Below are 22,385 nucleotides of genomic sequence, written 5' to 3'. Positions count from 1 at the left end.
AACTTTTTTCGAAACTCCGAAAATTCATTTATTTATTTCTATGTAAACAGTTTTGTTCAAGGGTGGGTCAATAAATGTTTTTTAGTTTAGCACCGTTGACTTTTTCTCTTTCACTGCATATGCCATAATATGTAACACGGAATCGCGATCAAACGATGCTCGATTTTTTCACCGTGAAAAGTGACAAATTAATATTGCTAGCACATTGAACCGGTTGCTCAAGATCACTAAACCCTACTGTGAATTTCATCGAGCACGACCCCTCTTTTTATACCTGTTAGTCTGTTCGAGAGACAGAGATCACGTATCTATAGGCATGCGCGAAAAGGCGAGAAATAGAGCATCAAAACAGCCAAACTCTACTGTGGGATAATCCCTCTGTGGCCTTGAGCGGCCAATTGATTTTACTTCAACTCGGTTCAAGTTCAAGGTGTAGAGTTCAAGCGTGACGTTGTCATAAGGTATATAAGCGTAGTACATTTAAACGATAACAACTGAATACAAATACAACCATACGAGAATTTTAAAGGTGTATTTTGTCCGTAAAAAGTATTAATTAATCGATTGATCGATTTCTTCTTTTTGACTGACTAGTATGTTTGGTTTGAAAGTCATGGTGTAACAATAATAACAGTTTTCTTGGCGATGATGTTTCATTAGGTGGAGTGATTGGTTGGTTTAAATTTCTGATTTTTCCTTATATGTATCGATTTCTCCTCTTTGACTGACTAGTATGTTTGATTTGGAAGTCATAGTGTAACAATAATGACAGATTTCTTGGCGATGATGTTTCATTAAGCGGAGTGATTGGTTGGTTTAGATTTCTGATTTTTCCATATATGTATTACTTTGAGGAACCAATTGTTAAAAGTTGACTCACGATTCGAGAAAATTTGAGAGGTAAATCTGCGAAGTAGAATACGATGAGTGGAACACCTCCAACAACCTTGGAACAAGTGGAGACGAAAGTTCCTCGACTTAACTATTAGTATTCAAGTCCTTATAGTACTCTTCGGTTATTAATACTCCGATAAATTAATATTTGAAACAATAACTCAGTAAAATTGTCCCGAAATTAAAAAATTGATCAAGTTTGTAATAATTTTTATTTTCGTTAAAAAAAAAAACTCCAACTTTAGTATTAATATTAATTTTATATATATATATATATTTTTTTAATATTACATCTTAAGTCTGTATGTACAAGTCAGTTCTACCTGTCCGTATTTCTCAGGAATTTGTTTACTTTCTACATAATTATTATTGCGTTAGCTATCTTTTTTTTTCTGAATAATTTTAGTAATACAATTAATAATTTACAAGATTGTACACACATACACACGAGGCAGATCCCCGTTCATGTTACGACGCTCTATCATACGTTTCATATACATATATAATGTAGAAATTTAATAAATAATCAAAGGTTCCCGTTCTCGAGGTCACTTCCGCGTTAAAAAAGAAAAGAAAATACAAATCGGATGAGATCTATCGATATTAAATCGTCAAGTCGACGGAAAAACATTCGAGCCAATCGAATTCTTTACGATAGAATACTAAACCGAGCGATTACAATTTCAAGCGTTCTATCGGTAAGGATCATAAATAAAGTGAACAGTGTATCTCGCGTAAGTTTTACCGCGAAATTTTAACATATTTCTTTGTGTCAGCAGAAAGAAAAGCTATTTCAAACGAAAGTTTGAGCATTCCTTGGGAATCCCAGGAAAACCCTTATAATTTTGTGCTCTATTGCAATATATTTACAATATATAATTAGCCACCGTTTCTGTACACTTATAACGGAACAAAAACATGTCGAACCATTCCGATACTATTCCACGGCAATCGTCGGTTAATTCTTAAAACGTTCGAAACTTAATTATCGTTCTTACAATATTTTCAACGAATGGAATTTAAAAATTATTTTTACGTACGTAGACACAAAACAATTCTCTTTGTAATTTTCTCATTTTTTTTTCGTAAGCTCCGATCGATAAACTTCTCGTTACGAGATAACTTTCGTCTATGTTTCGCGATTAGGAAGACATTTTGGCGAATTATTTATTTTTCATTCCCGAATGAAAATCTGCTCAATTGTGCGCACCGAGGCAGATCGATCGATCGATCACCGAGTTCGTTCGCTTCTGTTGACGAACGGGAGGGGTTTTAAGTAAATTACAGATTTAAAAAAGAAATAAAATAAAAAAGAAGACGTCTCCTGACTAGAAACTTGCATGGTCGAGCTGCAGGAGCTGGAAGGAGTATTCAGTGGCAGTAAAAAGATCGCAGTACCGCTCCAGAACCTTTGTAATTCACTCTAGCAGTTTCTCGTTCGGTTTGGAGATAAAGGCACTCGCGAATGTTAAATTAAAATTATTCTCGTTTACGCGCGGCGGAACTCTCTACGAACAATTCCACGCGATCCAACGAATGCATATTCCCGCTCCTTCGAGAGATTCGCGAGTTTAAGGCACTTGGTCGTGGCTCGTTCGCTCGATCGATGTCGTTCGACGATTTTACTTCCGGAAGGATTCTCCACCGATCGATCCTGGATCAAGGTTTCGGTGGTGGTCGTTCCCGTACTAGAAGTGACCGTTCCTGTTCAGTGGTTGCCTCTCCGGAGCGTCGGATGGTCGGTGCCTCTTGAAGAACCCGCACTGAACGACAAAAACAACAAGTATCGTTAATACACCAATTATACGAATCTCTTGTGTAAAACGAGTCGTTTAAATTTCCTTTCCCGCCTCGCGGAACGAAGTGCTCCGATCTCTCAATACTACCTAATACAAACAGCGTTTGTGTGAACCAAACTGTCTTTTCGAGTTAAAAAATGTCTTACAGAGTATACTTTTGTAAACAAAGCAACGATGTTAACAGACCAGACCGATACGAATAATATTCGCTAAAGAGACTAAACGGTATACCAAATCAACACATTGTACGGTGAATAATGACGTGAATCTTGTCGATCGAAACATTCGACGATATTATTCTCCTGTAAATAAACATACGTCTCGATCTAGCGCCCTGTTCCACGTTTGTAGATAATTTGTGTAAACAAACCTTGTGAAGCAGGAAAATAAGTAGCAAGAGTATGATCGTTCCGGCGCATGCTGAGAGAACCACCACCCAGAGTGGAATAACATCCGGCGCAGATGGCGTCGCACTTGGTTCAACGTTCGTTTTAATTTCCCGGCTCTTGATCACCTGTTCAGCAGGTGTACCGATAAACGGCTGCTTGGTGACGCGAGCTACCAATTTCGTCGAAATCCTGACCTTCTCCTGTACGGCCACTTTCTTCAGTGTTCTCGCGTCTACTCTGTATCTAGCGCCGATCCAGACTTCCTGATCCTTTTTCAGGGGACCGACAACGCACCTCAGCATGACGCATTTCGCCGAATCGCAAGGACCGACCGGTCCCTGGGTCCTGGGATCGTTCTCGTAATCGGTTTTCCCATCGAACTCGCCGTCGTCCGTTTGAACGTCTTTATCCACGTCCCTGGTGCGTCTGTGCAGCCTCTCGAACTTCTTGAACTCCTTCACGTCGATCATGTCGCTGCCACGTTTCAGCCTGGAGCTGGTGTCCGATTTCGGTGTAGTATCGGTCGTTGTTTCGTCGTCGAACGTTTCGCGATTGTCCCTTCCGTAGACCCTGCTGGTGACCTTTCTGTCCTCGGTTCTCCTCTCCTCGTGGGTGCTGGTGTACGTCGACTCGTATTCCTTCCCACGATCTTCGTTACGACCGGACTCCTCGTTCCACGAGCTGGTGAAGCTCTTCGATTCGTAATCGTTGGAACCTCTGCCACCCTGACGTGTTCCGTGGGTATCGCCCAAAGTGAACGACCGTTCCTCCGTGTAGCTGAAAGATCCTTGCAACGGGAATCTACGGCCGTCTTTCAGAACGATGAATCCTTTTCCGTTGGAATCGATCAGAAGTTCGCCCTCGATGTTCAAGAACCGAGTGTCCTGAGGTTCGCCGGACGCGGAGTAGCTTTGACTCCCGTAACGATCCTGGAGTGGAAACATGGAGTTGTCTTGGAACTCTATGTACTCCTTTCCATCGGCGGCCGTTAGGAACCTCCCCTTGAACTGGACGTACTGTCTGCCCAGTCTGTGATACAACCTGTACCCAGTGGCCGATTTCGAGAGCGAGCCGAACAATCGTTCCAAATCCTGCGTGGAGGTAACGTTGCCCGACTCGAATCCGAATTCACCGCCACGTACGGTCTCCTCTCTATCACCGGTGACGAATCCACGCTCGGACTCGGACGATGCACCGTATCGTCTCGACTCCTCGTCCAGCCTTCTCTCCTCCGACTGTCTCCTGAATTCCTCCTCCTCCTTTCTTTTCTCGTAGAGCAAACGTTGTTGTTGTCGTTCCAGAATACGACGTTCCACCATCTCCTTGTGCTCTTGCAACAACCTCATCCGTTCCTCTTCCTGACGACGACGTTCCTGTTCCTCCCGTTGTCGTTTCTGAGCCCAACGTTCCATCTGTTCCCTCTGTTCCCTCTCGCGTTCCGAGCGTTCCTGCTCTTCCAATCGCCGTGATTCCTCCTCCTGTTGTCGCAGTAACTCTTGGTAACGTTTCTCGCTCTGGTTCATCTCGGAATCGAACGTCCCCGACGTGGACACGGTTCGACCGCCACCACCGACTCTCGTTTCGCCACCGCGATTATCGAACGTCTCCGAGTAGTTGGTACGAAGTACGCGTTGATCGTCGATACTCGGAATCCTCGAACCCAAGGTGGTTTCGTCGCTGGGACGGAAACTGCCACCCAACGTCGCGGTGTTCTCGTAACCGCCGGATTCCGCGTTGAAGATCACCACACGGTTCCCGGTCTCGATCGTGTCGGTGTTGTTCTGCGTGTACGACGTGGTCAGGACGTTGGGTTTGTCGCCCGTGGTCGACAATTGGATCCTCGTGGTGTCCCCAGTGGCGACGTTCGACGAGGAGAACGACGAGTGACGTGATTTCTGGATATCGGAACTGTCCCCGCTATTGATCCCCACCTCCTCCTTTTCGTTCATCTTGTTCCTCTCCGTGTCGAATCCGCTCTGCACGTAGATCGTCTTGCCCGATCGTGACTCGTCCAGGGTCACGCCCGATGGGTCCAAGTGATGAGAGTACGATCTTCTGCGTTGGTCCAACTGTAACACGTTCGAGGAATCGTTTCATTTCATTTAAACGGGACGTCTCGTCGGTTCGTTGAAAGGAAAGAACGATTAACGTAACGTTGAAAAGGATTAGACATAAAACGAAAATGACACTTTTTTCAATGGTACTTGTAAAAGTGGAAAAGTGAAAACAAACCGAACGTGAACCCTTCGGATCTGACTCGCTGCTGGACGCGTACGCGAAAAATATTGCACCAACTCTGCTCGATACGAAAGGACATTTTGTTTTTGCATAAAAACACATTTTAACGTTTTCAATGTGCAAACATTCTTTGTCAAATATTAGGCGGAGTAAAAGATTCTGAGCGTTTTTTCTGTTCATTTCGACGATGAAATTAACAAACTTAGAATTTTTGGAGTTAGATGAAATATGCGTTGTTTCATTTGATAACTTTTGTCCATTATGAAGGCGATTTCATCATTCCGCGATCGAATAAGTCCTCGTCCCTATTGCTGAAAAACTTGACCAGCTCGTTTTCACAAACGAGCTCTCTTGAGGCTGGTGAACAAACTTTACCTCTCTTGAGGCTGGTTTTTACCGAGAAGAAAATTTTTCAAATGTTTGAAAAGGTGATAATCGCTTGGGGCCAGGTCTGGGCTATACGAAGCCCAGAGGTGCGATATAACCTCTCATTCAAGCTCTCGGAGCTTCTGGCGCGTCGTTAAAGATAAATGGGGTCTGGCGTTGTCTTCGTGTCTTCGCGCAACACACTCCCTATTGGCCAATTCTGAACGTTTCTCGTCGATTACCTGCTACAATGTGGTCAGTTGTTGACAGTATAGGTCCGAATTGAGCGATTGGTCCGATGGGAGCAGCTCATAATGGAGGATTCCCTTCCAATCCCACCAAATCCACACTGAAACCTTCTTGGTCGTTAATCCGGGCTAGGTGATCGTTTGGGCCGGTTCACCGTGCTTAGACCACGATCTGTTTCACCTGTTGTTCTCGTATGTGACCTATTTTTCATCCCCAGTCACCATCTACTTCAAAAATCGATCGATTTCGTTACGTTTCGGCAAAAAATCGCAGGCATCGATTCGCTCGAAAAGGTTCTTTTGCGTCGATTCGTGTGGCAGCCATACATCGAGTTTCTTTTCCAAACTAGCCTCGTGCAAATGGTTCCAAACGGTTTTCTAGCTAATCTTTAGTTCCTGGTGAATGGAATAAGTGCTGCGTGCCGGTCCAACTCGACGATTTCCACGATTTTATCAACATTTTCGACGATTGGCCTACCAGAGCGTGTCTCATCTTCGACGTCCATATTACCAGATCGGAAGCGTTGAAATCACTGCATTGCTGTTGCATTCGATACTGTATTAGGTCCATAAACGGTACAAATTTTTTTCTGCTCCGCTTTTTCTCCTTGGTCGTAGTGGTATCGAAGAATGTATCCAATTTTTTTCTTTTTTTACCTCCATTTTGGAACGCTCTAACACACAACTGGATTCGCTAAACACAAAACTGTCGGAGAACTTTTTCTAAAGCGTATTTTTTAAAGTCTTCTTTAAGTCGCAGTACAGAACGACAAGATGCAACGTATACATCGTGAGATGTATAAACGAAAAATGCTCAAAACTTTTTACTTTGCCCGTTATTTCTTTTTTTTAATTTTAATTCAAGCTTTAGTTACTCGTTCGTACATCCGATACGGTAAAAGTTACCATATCACGTACCAAGTAGACGCGATACGGTGAAAAGGATAATCTCACGTAGGAGATGACGTACGTTCGTTAAGAGTTAAAATGTACCGTCCGAAGGATCGGTTTCTGAAAATAACAATCTACCGTAATTATTAGATAATATCGTTAAACAACTCTGTAGACCCCGAAAATCTACAATCCAGATTCTAGAAATTCGAAACCCATCGCAAATTTACTTCTTCTTTCAGATGTACTTCTTTTAAATATTATTCGAATGTACCCTACGAAAGGAGGTTTACGAGATTGTCGAGTCCAAAGGAGAATGAGTTAGATACTCGAGATACCAAATAAACGGTTCGAAACAAAGAAAGCTTCGAATCATTTAAATTGTTCCAGCGTACTCTATGAAAGATTCACGGGATTGTTAATTCTTTGCGCTCTTTAATTTTTCGTTTTTACTTACCAACAAATCGTCAATTAATTTACAAAACAGATAAAAAGAGGGTTTCGATAAAATGTTGCATCGCAACAGTACAGAGTATGTAACGAATATATTTTTCATTTATATTAAGTTGCAAGATAGTTGTGTAACGTTGAACCATATTCGATATAGGAATGGCAAGGGTTAAGTTTGTTTTGTTTTCACTTACCAATAATTCCTCAATTAATTTACAAAATAAATAGAAAGAGGGTTTCAATAACGAATATATTTTTCATTTATATTAAGTTGCAAGATAGTTGTGTAACGTTGAACCATATTCGATATAGAAATGGCAAGAGTTAAGTTTGTTTTGTGTTCACTTACCAACAATTCCTCAATTAATTTACAAAATAAATAGAAAGAGGGTTTCAATAACGAATATATTTTTCATTTATATTAAATTGCAAGATAGTTGTGTAACGTTGAACCATATTCGATATAGAAATGGCAAGAGTTAAGTTTGTTTTGTGTTCACTTACCAACAATTCCTCAATTAATTTACAAAATAGATAGAAAGAGGGTTTCAATAAAATATAGTATTGCAACAGTGCAGAGTGTATAACGAATAGATTTTTCATTTGGGGTAAGAAGCAAGGTAGCTGTAAAACGTCGAGTCTAGCTCGACATTGGAGTGTAAGAAATGTGATGTCGAGCCATACTCGACATTGGAGTCGAAGAAATGTGATGTCGAGCTATACTCGACGTAAGATCGAAAAAACGACATAAGAAAAAGAAGAAGAAGAAGAAGAAGAAGAAGAAGAAGAAGAAGAAGAAGAAGAAGAAGAAAGGGTTAAGCAAGATAGATTACACCGTACCGATATCACGACTACCGATAAAAGTCACAAAGACGTACCTTCAGGCTGAGATAATTCGCATTGGCGGTCTCGCAGGCGATAGGTCCAGCCGTTTCCGGCTGCTCCAGAAGGTAGAGCAGTTCGTTACCAGCCAGTGTTTGCGCTGGCCAAATGAGGAACACCTCCGCCTCGATCACGTCTGACGGGCCCAGATTTCGAATCGTGTAATTGTGGGTTACAGCAGGTCCGAACTCGATCTCCGTCGAGGCGTTCGTGTCGCTGGTGTAGTTGTCCGGATTGTAGAACAGATCCTTCGGTTTGCTCTCGCCATCGACTCGCAACTCTGTCTCGATCCAGATCGGTAGCTTCAGAGTGTACGCGTTGTCGGCGGTGGTGTACGGATTCTCCGGGTTGGTGGTGTTCACGTCCATCTCGAACGAGTAGATAGGCTTCATCCCGTGCGAGGTGACTGGTTGCAGCAGCACTTTGAACTTTACCAGTCCGTTCTTCTGCAGAGGATTACCGATATCGCAACGAAGCGTGTTGTTGTTCGTCTGCTTGGGCGCGGAGCACTGAACGGGCACACCCATGGTCTCGATCTTCTCGACCTTTATGTAATCGATACCAGTCGGTAGCTTCAAGTTGTACGTCGCCTCGAACGCGTCCTCGCCCATGTTCTGCACCAGGACGTCCAGCTCCAATCGCTTCCCGGAGCCCAACAGATACCTGAGCACGTTCGACGACACGTTCATTTGCAGATCCGGTATACACACGTTGTCCGGGCCGCAGTTCTTCCTGATGGACAGAGAATCCCTTCTGGACGTCGTCGAACCTAAAACCGGCCGCAGTGGCAGTCTGGGGTCCCGTAGACGATTGTCCTCGAAGCGTTCCTCGTCGAGGCTCATCCGCATTTCGGCGTCCAGGGACGTCAATTTGTCGCGAATATTCGGCGTTACGTACACCTGTGGATCGACGAGATTGAGATCGATGCCACGATCGTGGTAGAAAAATTTGACAGAGGATCTCATGGTAGACGATAGAACGATTTCAGAGCGGGAATCGCGTATGGTGAAACCACCGTACCACCGTTTCAAGTAAGCGGGAAAGTCGATGGTCACGGATAAAGAGAACTTACGGAAGAACAATCGCGAGGATGGCAATTAAACAAAAATTTGCAATTGTTTCATCTACCGATGCAAAGTGTGAAATAATCAAAGAGGTCGATCGCGATGAAAGTGCGATAAAATTAGCGTAAACGCGCGACAAAAACTATGCACGTACTGAATATTCACCGAAAGATTAAAAGGAGGTTCAAATCGTGGCACAAGTAACTGTTGACGCTTTTCGAAACCGCCTTGTGTCGAACAAAACTTATTTAATTCAGTAATCGAGAAGATATAGGATTCTTAAATATCGAAACAAATTTTCGTCGATTTCTAAAGAAGAATAAACAATATAAATTTTATTCGGTCATTTTTGTCCACCGGTGAATAAGAGTACGATCGGTTCTATTTGCATTGGACCAAACTCGTTGAAACGACTTTGATCAAAAGTCGAAATAGATTGCAATACAAATCGATCGAAATAGTTATACAACTGTCGTCCTCTCTCTAAAACCTCTACCAAGGGTGTTTCACGTCCATCGATAAAGAAACCATTATCGTTGTTAGAACCAGTAACGTTTCAACACTCACCTGAACCGAGCGACAGAATTGTCGATCCCGGTCCACCAGGATCGTGTTGTTCATCGTGTTCCTGCCCTCGAGTTCCAAGAAGAACAGTCTCGGATTCTTCGTTTTCTTCACGTCCAGAACGTATTGGATATTAAAATTGTGCCTAGGGAAAACACCTTCGCCGGTGTACTTGAAACAAGCTCTCAACGGGAAACAAGTTACTCGGCTTCTGTCCGACAACGTGCAATTCCTATCGTCCAGGGAGATCAACTTCGACTCCTGATCGAACGTCACGTAAGAGTCCATCTTGATCACCGGTCGTGATCTGAAGAAGATAGCTGTACCGGACTCGTAGGCGCCCACCACCAAATCGGGATAATGGTTTCCATCAAGGTCGAGACCACCGGCCACGGAAAACCCGAAGGTCCGCACCGGAACTTCCAAGTTCTCCGCGTAGATCACCTGAGAATACTTTTCGATCACGCCATTGGACGAACCGTGGTAGATGTAGACTGCTCCGCGACCGTGTGGACCAGCGTATGGTGCACCCACGACGAAATCGCCATAACCGTCACGGTCGATGTCCCCAAGAGCGGACAATGACAAGCCAAATCGTCCGCGGTTGCTCTCCCCGTCTCTGGATAACGATAAGCAATTATCGCGAGAGTTCAACGATCCGTGTGTTCGGACGCTGCGCGACCCTTAGGGTTTCTTTCAACGATTTTCACACTCAAATAAGCGAATACACATTCGTCGACTAGCAACAGTATCGAACAGTGATCGATTATGCGTTCGATCACCTTTCTAATTCGTTGATAATCGCGCCACGAACCCGGAATAACGACGATTGTGGTAAATATCGAGGTTAGGTTCCAGTAAGAGTGCAGCTGCGCCATGCACAATCGAATAATCTGTATGGAAAGTAATGTAAGTAGTAACCATTGGGTTGATTCCCAAAATGGAGTACTCCAAAATGGAGAATATATAATTTAATGAAATGTTTGTACACTCTAAACAAATTGTGTTTCATCTTCACCGAACGAAACACGGAACGTCGTTTCGTTTTCCAAAATGGAGAATATATAATTTAATGAAATGTTTGTACACTTTAAAAAAATCGTGTTTCATTTTCACCAAAAAGAAACGAAACGACTTTCCGAACAATCGAATATTTCTTAGGAGAATGAAGAAACTTATCCCATGTTTGGTTACTTGTGAAATTAGATTCTTAGCTTTACACGTGATTAAGATCGCAGTGACCAATTGCATTTGTAGAAAAGCCTATGTTTAACGCATCTTAGTTGTACAAAGAACCGAATTTTGGCATTTACATTTTTTTCCACAAAGACTCTTCAATTACAGGTATATTACTCGTTTTGTTCGTTTTTGTATCGTGTATCTGTATACCTGCACGACGAAAACTTTAAATAGATTGTAAAATTGATAAAACGAAGACATCGATCTAGGTAATAGACGACTGGACGAGGTTCGTTTCTTCTACAAAATTATCGTAATTTTCCAGCTACCGTGATTTCGATAACGCACCAAGTGTTTCGCGTTTGAAATTCGTTTAAACAGTTGTGGAATACCTGGAGTTGACTTTTCGGTATTTTTCTGGTCCGGCGCCTTGATAGAACACGTACACCCTTCCGGTCTCGATGGTCATTTCCGGGTTATCCGGTACCGTGTACATAGGCGCGCCGACAATGAGATCGTCCAAGCCATCGCCATCGATATCACCGGAAGCAATGGAATAACCGAAGTAAGCTCCCATTTGCTCTCCGGATATATTACGAGGATTCGTCATGTTCGACATAAACAAGATGACCTGCAATTGGATCGTGCGTTATACAAAAATTCGAAAATATTTTCATTCGAACTGTCGTACCATCTCTATGGAAAAACGCAGAAATATCGAAACTTACGACCGGTCCGTGAAAGATTTTATTTCATAGCTTTCGGCACGAATTTTTAAATACATTTTGGACGTTTACACCGACGTGTAATTTTTAAATACATTTTGGACGTTTGATTCGCTCTCAATTGCAAAAAAATCTTCCTCATACGAGATACAATCGATTACACAAGAACCGGTATACCGTGTCTTACCCTCGAAACGAGATTTTCTAATTATTTTCAGCAACGCGTTCGATATCGTTACTAAACTTCTACGATCTTCGTTCGACCGATTTAAACGATGAAATTCCAGCACAGAAATTTTTAGCCGAGTTGTTCGATACCGTGTTTGTCTTCGACGCTTCTATCGTTCGTCTTACTTTTTTCTCAAGTTACTGCAAATGGACTGGCATCGTAGCGCTTGAATCTTTTTCCCGAGAAAGCAATAAATTTTCACCGGACGGGTTACTTTCACTGTGGGAATTAATTTCAATCGCGAGTTCCTTCTTTCCGTCGCAATTACGTGTTAATATTTCATGAGCATACTTTGCCAAGAAGGTCGGAGCCACGAGGTACACCAACAGCGGTGCCGCTGTCGCCATTTCCAATAAAATCTCCGGTCGTGACGGAATAACCCATGTAACTATCGTCCTCTTTGGCCGGTCCTTCCTTGGTGAACATTATTCTCGCACGATTGTTCAACGGCTGTGAAAATGCTTGGCCTGTAAAATTAAGCAGCGTTCGATGAAATCGACCGAGCACCGACCGAGTTTCGAGAAACACATACTTTCCCAAATACGTTTACGTCCTTGACTACGATCGAAGACACTTCAAAGTCACAACTCGGAATTGCAATACCAAACACATACAAACATCGGTACGCGAAATGTCCTAGGAACAACTGGACAACGTTTGGAAGCTTAATCAGACCGACTTCGAGGATCGAAAAGCGTTTTACCAGTATCCGAAAACTATTCTCCGATCGAAATTATAAGCATTATCTCAACACGGTGCTCTCTCCTTTCCTTTCGTACAATATCGAGCCGATTTAACCGAACGATAACTACTGTTATTGTTTATCATTAACGCGAAAGAAACGACCACTTGTATCTTTAACCTTTACCAGGCATTCTTGTAAAACTCCGAAGAAAAAAGTGTTTATTATCGAAAAAGAAGCGTTTCCAGACACGATTACGCGGTCTTTTCATCCTCGAGGCTCGCGAAATAAACTTCCAAAGTTTGGATACCTATTTTTAGATTACTCTGTATAGTAAATTCGTGCCAGTGTGTAAAATGTCTAACGTGCAGGTTGTAACATAAAAAATGTCCACTTGAACGAATTGTTTCCCGTGCGATGTGTTCCATTGACTTTCGTACAAGGATATCTCGTGAATGGATTTTCAATGTCGATATGACCTGGAATTTAATCGCGACTCTTGTTTGTTTTGGTGAAGACATTCGATATCGTTTCTAACTGGACAAATGATGGTACGCGATGAAAATCTTAAATTGAATTCCTGGTATACTTATCGAACTCGTGAAAAATTGCACAGAGATATCGCCAAGTCGTGATTGACGTGCAATAACAAATCGTTGCTCTCGAAACATTCTTCTCCCGATGTTCTCGAGAACGAAGAATCCAAGAGACTCGAAAGTTGCAATTCGACTAGTTTCGAACAAGATTTTACAATTACAACGGAAGTGGATTTACATCGGATGACTGGATAACAGGCAGGATGACGACACGGTTGCAACTGGCATCGTAGAAATCAGCAGAGTCGGAAATCTCGATAAATGGATCCCTTGTGCCCTAACCAGTGTCAGAAAAGACGAAACGAGGCTCATGGTTCTTGCCATCGACGTCACCCCTAACATACGTTCCTTTAATTGGCCAACGACGCAATGGTGATGAATGGATTCTGCGTGACAACCGACGACCAATGCTTCGATGGTTAGACTTTGATGGATCTTCGAGAACTATGCCGAAACGAAGTTTGCACATTGAAAGAGGGCCGATAACCGGTGGTCCGCCATTGATGTTATCCGTAATTCCTTGTTACAATGAATCCGGTCAACATCGAGCAGACTCGTAGTGTGTAAGTTCTTTTACAAAGACGAATAGAGAAAGTGACATTGGTCGATCTAAACGATGTAAATCAATTTCTTTGGAAAAAATCCAACGAATTTCGTGATGAAATTTTATCAAATTGGCACGCTCTTAGAGTTCATCTTTCATTCTCTAGGAAAAGATCCAAAGCTACAGGGAAACGCAATATTCGAATTTGTAGCGTAAACTGCACCACTTACGATCGAGATCCAAAGTATTCCAATTTTTCGTAAAAGATACCACGTTTCAAACGGTGAATACTTCGACCGTTAACGAATCGAACGATTCTGGGTAAACGTGGAAAAATGGTGGTACTTCGATCGAGAATCCGGACATTCCGTATGCTACAACCTGTCGTTCGTGTTCGATGGTCGTTGGGCGACGACCGAAATCGAAATCGCAGTCAGAAAGAAACGCTTGGGAAAACAACACAGGTGTAAATCGTAAGCCGTTTAAATATTATTATTAATCTAGCTTCTAAGCAACAAGTCTATTTACAAGGGCGATGATATTACTCCGTTCGTTATTGCCAGGCATATCGTCAACTAGCAACAAATAGCAGCGTTCAAATGGTCACTGAAGTCGATTAGGGAAACATTACCGATAGCTGGCCCCGTATTGCCGGGGCTCTGGCTGCAACACGAAGCTGTAAAAAGCAGGCCCGCACCCGTTAGATATTACCACCCTCGGCTCACCTGACGGTAATTAATAAATAATAATAGCACACGGTGCATTAATCGTCAATCGGATATTAATCACTCAGAGGGAGTGGCACAGTGGCGTACGAGACCTCAAACTGTCAAGCATACAAGATTACTTCGCGGTAATTGCAAATCCGACCGTTGCACCGAATAAAAGTGTTGGTTCGTTCGTTCGTTGGTTCGTTGGTTCGTTGGTTCGTTCGTTGGTTCGTTGGTTCGTTCGCACGACGCTCTTGAGCGTGACAGTTCTCCGCAGCTTCGATCGAATTATTAATCACAGGCGTCGTTGTTAATATCGCGGTGAAATCGTATGAATGGAAAAGCCGGATGACCGTGGCGTTACGATTAATTAATGGAAATTAATTGGGGCCACTGCCAAGCATGTGTAAACGCACGAAGATCGTGATTACCGGTATCTCGTTGCCTTGAGCAAATTTCGAACACCGTCGACGTCCATCGATGTACCCGCAACCCTCGCGAAAAACCTGAGAATATGGTTTCGCGCTCGTCCTTCGTTCGAGATAATAGCCAATTTACGTAACAGATCGAGGTAGGAATAATAGATAACGATTCGATCTCGAATCCATCGAGATCCATCGAGATCCATCGAGAGTCGTTGCACGCGCTCGACGATTGAAATAACATTTTTTCGCGTTTCTCGTTGCGTGAAAACGAATCCGGACACGATCTCGTTCCAAGTGCCATTAATTGCGCGCTATTCGAATCGTTTTTCAACACTTTGATTACGTTTTGCATCGAAATCGTTGCGAATCGAAGCGTCGAGAACTTCGAACCGCGTGCAACCAAAATTAATCCGAACCAGATCGTGTTCGAACTTGCTCGAATATGGCGTAACTCGTTTATGTTCAGATTGGGTATGTTTATTATCCTGAACGAAGCACGCCCGTGGAACCACCTACGTCGAGGGTTGTGAATCCCGATGTATCGAGTTTCGTGAACGTCGACGCGGATGTCATTCTTCTTTTTGTTTTTTTTCGAGCATCAAGCAACACTTGTTAATGGGAGCCGTCGTTAAGAGAATGGCAGTTGATTAGAGGTTTTAGGGGGCTGGTTTCAGACGACAACTTTGGACGATTCGTTTAATTAGGGACGCCTGCAAATACGCGGTACCTGATGCTTCTGCTTCGGGGGTGAACAACATCGTCGCTAAGAACTTCAACCTCATAGCGGTGCTGATCGAGTATATCTGACCTGGAATTGTTTAACGAAAGTCTCCTCTAAATCATTCTAACATCCATAGTCGCGGTGAACCGGTTGTCGTTCCATCGCACCAGGCATTATCAAAGCTCGAATTTTCGTCTCTTTATTAGTGAAAAGTAACTTTTCGCCAACCAATTAGCGTAGTGGGCAGGTAGGGGTTAAATTTGAATGCAATTGTAATTTTATCGAGAATTTAAACAAGCCCAATTATTTCGGATAGAACTTAGAGATTGTTTCTAATTTTAATTTCAATTGTTACCTGGAATTACCGCTACAATTAGTATCAACCCTTCACGATTGTAGGCCAGCAATAGCGCTTTGAAATTTTATTTCCTCGTATTAACAAAGTTTAACACTCCGAGAGAAAAGTATCGCGAATTTTTCCATTTAGAAAAGAAAATTTCCATTTCCTTTGCTCCATTAACGAAGATTTTATTTTACCGTAAACGTTTGACAATTGATTTCATCGTTTCGATGACTTGAAATTCATTGTTCTTTTTATTCGATTCGATACTTTTCTCACCGGTGTGCTGTGTGCAATGTGATTCTAGAAACTTTAACAAACTTATAGATCTTCCCTAAACGCAGACCGAAAAAACTGGTAGAAGAAAATATTACACGGTACGGACAAGTGAAAAATATAATGTAAGATAAATCTTGTTAAACCGTGCTTCATTTTCCTCGACCAATTATTCGGATCTCCGTTCAGAAAGAAGAAGACTTCTTAAAATCACCCTGCATCGAGTACGAGCAAAAAATTATTGGAACAACAAACGACGAATAATATTTGTAACCGACAAATACATTACGTTCCCTCGTACACTTGTTCGATGCGCTCTACTTTTCGAAAGATATTATTTCAATATTAACACCGTAAGCAATAAAATTCAGATCGGTCGTGTTTACAATTCATTCGTCGTCTATCGCTCGAATAAAATTCGATCACCTGTACTCTGTGTTTTTTTTTCTAAATACTGATTCGTTTAAATTAAATTCTTTTGCAATGTAATTCCTTTTAAACGCGACAACGTGCATCGACGAAGTTGCACGTTTGCGTAAGATTAATAAATTCAGCTTCCTCGTAGATTTGGTACTCGATTGATCAAAAATCGAGACACGACCGATATAAGTAATCGCAAGAGTTTTCGAACAAGGTGTCGCGCTTTAAGGTAACTCTGATCGTGAAACGGTGGCCTAGATCGAACTTTGAAGCCAGTGAATCGAGAAAGAATCTTACCTTGCCAGTACCAACTTCCTGGCGCCCCGATGAAGAGCCTCTCACCGTTCTGTAACAAATAGAAAGGTGTGCCATTAAGGGAATTTGTCGACGTCAAATAACTAACGGTTAGAAGCACTTTAGCTGATTGTCTTTATCGATTGAATTTATTCAACTTCCCTCGATCACCGGTAGTAAGCGTATACAGATTGACTTAATCGTTAATATATCTGAAATTTCAGCTTTCGAAGCAATAAACTAATCCACGTTCGTCAGTGGTAGACGCATATCGGAGATAAATTGCATTTAAATCGGTAATAACTCTACGCGATAATTCGAATTAATTTACTCGTCCTCGAATACGAGAAACTATTTTACATTGCGTTTCTCAAGCTACAGGAATGTTTACTTTGGTAGATCGTGGATTGGTACCAAAAAGTGACACCCATCAAGACTTTAGAAAATAAAAAGACGATTGCAATTGCCGCTGTAAGTCGATTAAAAATCGGAGAAAGGTCATTTCGTTCGAACGTTTCGTGTTATCGATACGACTAATTTTTTCGATTGTTTCGATACATCAACTTGCTTTACAGTATTATTACCGGTATTTCTTATTACACAATAATACTGACTGTGTACGGTTGCCTTAAACCGTTCGACAAAGACGTCGAATTCACTTTTAAAAAGTAATTTGAAATATCGAATTATTCTAATTTCAAATACAGCTTGATAATGAACAAAAGCAGTTTTAGACACTCGAAACAACAGACTCGAGACTTTACGACCGCGCGGTGTGAGTTTACACGAAATTCGAAAAGATTTCGTCCATCATCGGAGACGATTTTGTTCATCGAGGTGAGACAGCGACACTCGAGCGTACAAACACCAGAAATCGATCGTTCTCGCGCGATTTCTCGAGCACGCGTGCACAGTACGAAGTAGTAACAGAACAACGAGCACGATTATCGAACCACGATTTTTCGTAGCCGCGGGCGGCGCGAACCAGGAAACGGACGCACCCACGAAAGTTCAATTTTTCTCTAATTCGCGAGATAATTACGTAGATAAGAGAGACGGCTCGCGCACGAGCCCGAGATGCGATAAATCAGCCGGCTGGTCCGCGTGTCTGTGCACTCGCGCGTGTAAACGCGCCGCGCACACAGAGGAACGTCGCGCATGTTAAATCCGTCTCGCAGCGGCCTTCGCGATAGAAGCTTCTTGGTACGCGGCGATCTCTGCCCGCTCGTGGAAAAATCGCCGATCGGTCGTTGGATCGGTTCGGACGTGTACACAGAACCACTTTGGTCGCTCTGGAAAGAATTACAAGCACGCGGTTGCGACTTCGCAATCAATCGGGAGCTGCGAGTTCGCCGCGTACGTATCCAACATACGAAATGTACGATTTCTAAAACGAACATTTCCGTTGGAAAAATACTTACGCAGCACGTGTCGCGCAATTGGGACGGATTCTGTCTCGAGTTTCTTGAACGATAAAAAAAAAAATTGCGAAGGGAAAGATCGAACCGATGATATCTGTTTCTTCGCTTCGCTTTTTGTGCAACGATGCACCCGGAAAATGCAAATTCACTGTTGCTTGTTTTCTTGTAATGGAATCGCGAATTTCTTTTTATTATCGATTCTTACGAATATTAGGGCACGATATTTTAAAAATGTATGTTCCGAAGAGTTTGTTAAACGATAGAAAAAAATTGCGAAGGGAAGATTAAACCGATGATATCTGTTTCTTCGCTTCGCTTTTTGTGCAAGTGCAACGATGCACCCGAAAAATGCAAATTCACCGTTGCTTGTTTTCTTATAATGTAATCGCGAATTTCTTTTTATTATCGATTCTTATGAATATTAAGGCACGATATTTTAAAAATGTATGTTCCGAAGAGTTTGTTAAACGATAGAAAACAATTACGAAGGGAAAGATCGAACCGATGATATCTGTTTCTTCGCTTCGCTTTTTGTGCAAGTGTAACGATGCACCCGGAAAATGCAAATTTACCGTTGCTTGTTTTCTTATAATGGAATCGTCAATTTCTTTTTACTATCGATTCTTATGAATATTAGGGCACGATATTGTAAAAGTTAACGTTTCCTTCTATTGTCTTTTTCTAGTTCTTCTAAATATAAGGTACAATCCATTCCGATTAAACGACGTATCCTGTGGAACGGTATTTATTATGCGAAGAATTTAATATGAATTTTTTAAAGATTTCGTTTCCTAAAAATTATAGCGTTTCGTCCAAGGTTGCTGGTGAACTCATCCGTAACAAACTCTACATTTTGTACATGCATGTAATTCCACTGGTAGCGAAACTATTGGTAGAATTCGATTTTTATTAATTCATTGCCTTAACAAATGTCTCGAAGTCGATCGTAAACAATTTGAACATCGTCTCTAACATTCTAATATTCTTTTGAATTCGTTTCGTGTTCAAAAGTTATTTCTCGAAATGATAATTAAAATTACATTTTAAGAGATCGTGTCGCGTGGATTATTTTATATCTACAAGTAATAATGAAAAAGTTCTAAGTAAAAAATCTGGAAAAAGTTAATTTATATAAATACAATTTATAACTTTCGCCACTTCATAATTACCGATATACACAAAATTAGAAGTCTACGAATTGTTGCGAAAGAAGACGCGCAGTTTCGTTTAACAGAACTGTGCAATTGTATTTTGCAAGTTCATCGATTCATTCTAAAAAAAGAAACAATTACATAAGAGTAAACCTTACCGCACGGTTCAGCAATTTCTTCCATCTATTTTTTTTTTATTTTCACCTAAAAAGGAGCTACGTTCCGAACCAGTTTCTAGAATCTCTCTGCATATAATTTATCGTTTTTATTCAATGTTACATCGAACGCAGAAAAAAATTCATATATAAAATACAAGTTTCTGCACGGTTCGAAACTAAACGTCGGATGGATAGTGCGTGGATATTAGTACCTCGATCGAAATAAATAGCGCGTTACGCATAATAAAATTGTGCTAATTTTCCATTTATGGTTCCACGGTGACTGCACAAGTTATTTTAAACTTTATGAAAAGTTAATGCGAAGACAAGTGGATACGATCGAAAAGCAATAGATTTCAAGCGCGTAGCGTGAATCAACTTGAAAACGTGTCGTAACGTTCGTGCTTCGTGATAAAACAACACACTTGAGCCACGTTCACACACGGGCTCCGATACTGGGCTGCACTTAATCGGTGCATGAGCCACTCGAGTGCCACTCGAAATCATCGACATACCTATCGTGGTTGAACCTTCGTATCGGTTGTTCCCATGCATGGAACATTGAAACTTTCACGCAGGTTTTACTCGTCTGACGCGCGCAGGCTTATACTACTTGTTGCAGGACACAGCACAACGCGTGAGAAAAATGATAAACATTCAATTATCCGCACTCACGACAAGAAGTATATTTATCGATCGATTCATTTATAGACGAAGAAATCCTTCGTGATGCCCGTACGATTCTAGAGGAAGCATCAAGCGGCTAGTTTTTCGCGCAAAAAAAAAAAAAAAAAAAACAGAAAATGTACAACAAATGTAAAATAAACTGTTACGCACGAGTCTTCGTACGGAAGAATATGATTGCACGTAATCGTTCTCTTCCATAGTCTACGGAGAATAATAAAACGTACGCCGAAGAATCTTTTCAATTGCAGCGTTGCAAATATATTTTCATTGACAATGAGGACAGCGACGTGGAGTAATTTGCACGATTTCACAATAGCATTCGCTACGTGTTTCGTTTGTTGGGCTTCGTTGTTCAAAGAAAATTTCGCGCATTGTTCATCGGCCATGCTTCAAACAATTGAATTTTTTGTCTTTCGCGTATTTGAACGCTGTATTCTTTTCCAAACGAGAGAAAACAATCAGATTTTGTATCGAAGTTTCAATACAGAGGAATCAAAACGATTGAATTGTCATTAATTTGGATTGTCCGAAAATTGTATCGTTTGGCACAAAATTAGAAGGAACATCGTTTGTGAGAGGCTATACAAAATATTACAATACAAATAATATAATTTTATATTGAGTAGTTCGACGAGTCGTTTCGTTTTTCAAAGTGGAGAATGTATAATTTAATAAAATGTTTATACGCTTTGAAAAAATCGTGTATCATTTTCGCCAAAAAAAAAAAACAAAATGATGTAATAGATCTAATAGATAACAGAGAGAAACTGTCGGTTTGGAACCTCTCTCCACTGCTTATGCAGTCCCATTAATCGCAAGTTTGTCGGTAAAAATCAAAGTAACGATTGTTCAAAGTTATCTCGCGTGTTTAGTCAAAACAGCACTCTTGTTATTGAAATTTAATATTCTATCCAACGTCTCGAGATGAGCGTGGGCCTCGTTAGCAGCGTATTTACCGTGATCGAAAGCTTGTAGAGCCGAGTCCCCTTGCACGCGATGCGTTTACGTTTTACACGGTGTAACGGTAAGCCTCCTACAGCCTTATCTAACGGCGATGCAACAGTAGTAAAGATTATGTCTCGCATACATATTAATCAACGGTCTACGTGAATGATCGCAAGAAGCTGAATGCGCGAGCACGATTCACGATAAATTCATGCAATATGAATGAGACTAAAGCGGAATCGAAGCAGAAAAACGACTTTTTCGAAAGGAGTTTCGAGACCGCTTGATCGATAATAGAATGGAAAATACATCCGCGACGTGTTTTATACGGCTTGGTTATATTTACAACGATCTTTCTGTAACAGATTTACAGCTACGTTTTTCAGCTCCCGATGAAGGATTGCCCTCTTGTGCATCAATTACCGCAACTGGACAAAATAATATTCGAAATAAAAGGGTGAAAAATAACGTTGCAACGTATCGTTTGAAATGTTCACTTCGTATCATTTACAAACGATTCGAGAATCTTTCGTAAACACGGAAACAGTGTTTCGAACGATTATTTATTTTTTTACAAAGACGACGAAATATATGCGTTCGAACGTAAGTATAAATCACGATCGTTTTATCGTTACGTAAAAATAAACTCTTCGAATAATTACGATTCATTTTGTAATTAATAATACGCTCAATGCGATCGAAGTAATCGAAGAACATACTTTATCTGAAAGATATTCCGTATTTTTGTCAACGATCGTTAGTTCACAAAATACTATACCAACGAGTGTATAGTTTTCGTTCGACGATCGTCGACAACATGTATTTTGATCGTCCGTTGGCAATTGTTGTTCTAATTATTATCGATTGCTCGACGATCGTAATCGTTAATCGTTAGTTCGATCGCGCATTGTCCAGCCCTGCGAAGCAAGCGTACTTTCACCTGAAACGAGGATTTAATCGCGCGTTCCCCCTGATCACCGATTCCCCCACAATTTAAATCGGCGACGTCGCACACGCGTGAAATAAACTTAACCGAGGCTACGCGAATAAAACAAACAGGACGGTAACTTTACGCACAGCATTTGCACAATTAATTG

General features: G+C 41.5%; 2 protein-coding genes across 2 annotated transcripts in view; both read right to left on the bottom strand.

The window, feature by feature from the left end:
• Window positions 1-1,087: 1,087 nt before the first annotated feature.
• Window positions 1,088-22,385, bottom strand: part of If (integrin subunit alpha inflated) — a 134,276-nt gene continuing 112,978 nt past the window's right edge. The window contains exons 6-13 of the mRNA XM_076312916.1: window positions 16,930-16,978; window positions 15,603-15,683; window positions 12,210-12,385; window positions 11,357-11,595; window positions 9,789-10,404; window positions 8,154-9,056; window positions 3,064-5,151; window positions 1,088-2,657 (exon numbers count right to left, since the gene is read on the bottom strand). Of these exons, the coding sequence (XP_076169031.1) occupies window positions 2,583-2,657; window positions 3,064-5,151; window positions 8,154-9,056; window positions 9,789-10,404; window positions 11,357-11,595; window positions 12,210-12,385; window positions 15,603-15,683; window positions 16,930-16,978 (4,227 nt within the window). The 3' untranslated portion in view covers window positions 1,088-2,582. The remainder of the gene's footprint in view (window positions 2,658-3,063; window positions 5,152-8,153; window positions 9,057-9,788; window positions 10,405-11,356; window positions 11,596-12,209; window positions 12,386-15,602; window positions 15,684-16,929; window positions 16,979-22,385) is intronic.
• On the bottom strand, window positions 13,852-15,596 carry LOC143147571 (uncharacterized). Its single transcript, XM_076312924.1, has 2 exons — window positions 14,882-15,596; window positions 13,852-14,727 (listed from the first exon to the last, which is right to left on the bottom strand). The coding sequence occupies exons 1-2, from the start codon at window positions 15,225-15,227 to the stop codon at window positions 14,570-14,572; spliced, it is 504 nt and encodes a 167-aa protein (XP_076169039.1). The 5' UTR covers window positions 15,228-15,596; the 3' UTR covers window positions 13,852-14,569.

Source organism: Ptiloglossa arizonensis, chromosome 5 (genome assembly GCF_051014685.1).
Source record: "Ptiloglossa arizonensis isolate GNS036 chromosome 5, iyPtiAriz1_principal, whole genome shotgun sequence".
NCBI lineage: Eukaryota > Metazoa > Arthropoda > Insecta > Hymenoptera > Colletidae > Ptiloglossa > Ptiloglossa arizonensis.
Note: the sequence above shows the minus strand (reverse complement) of the source record. Positions and strands in the feature narration are given on the sequence as shown.

Bases quoted from the DNA above. Each gene is read 5' to 3' on its own strand.
- LOC143147571 (XM_076312924.1), bottom strand. From the start codon at position 15,227: ATGCAAAACGTAATCAAAGTGTTGAAAAACGATTCGAATAGCGCGCAA. The intron at 14,728-14,881 runs GTAATCACGATC...ATTCGATCGAAG, and splicing joins CTCAAGGCAACGAGATACCG to CTGCGGAGAACTGTCACGCT.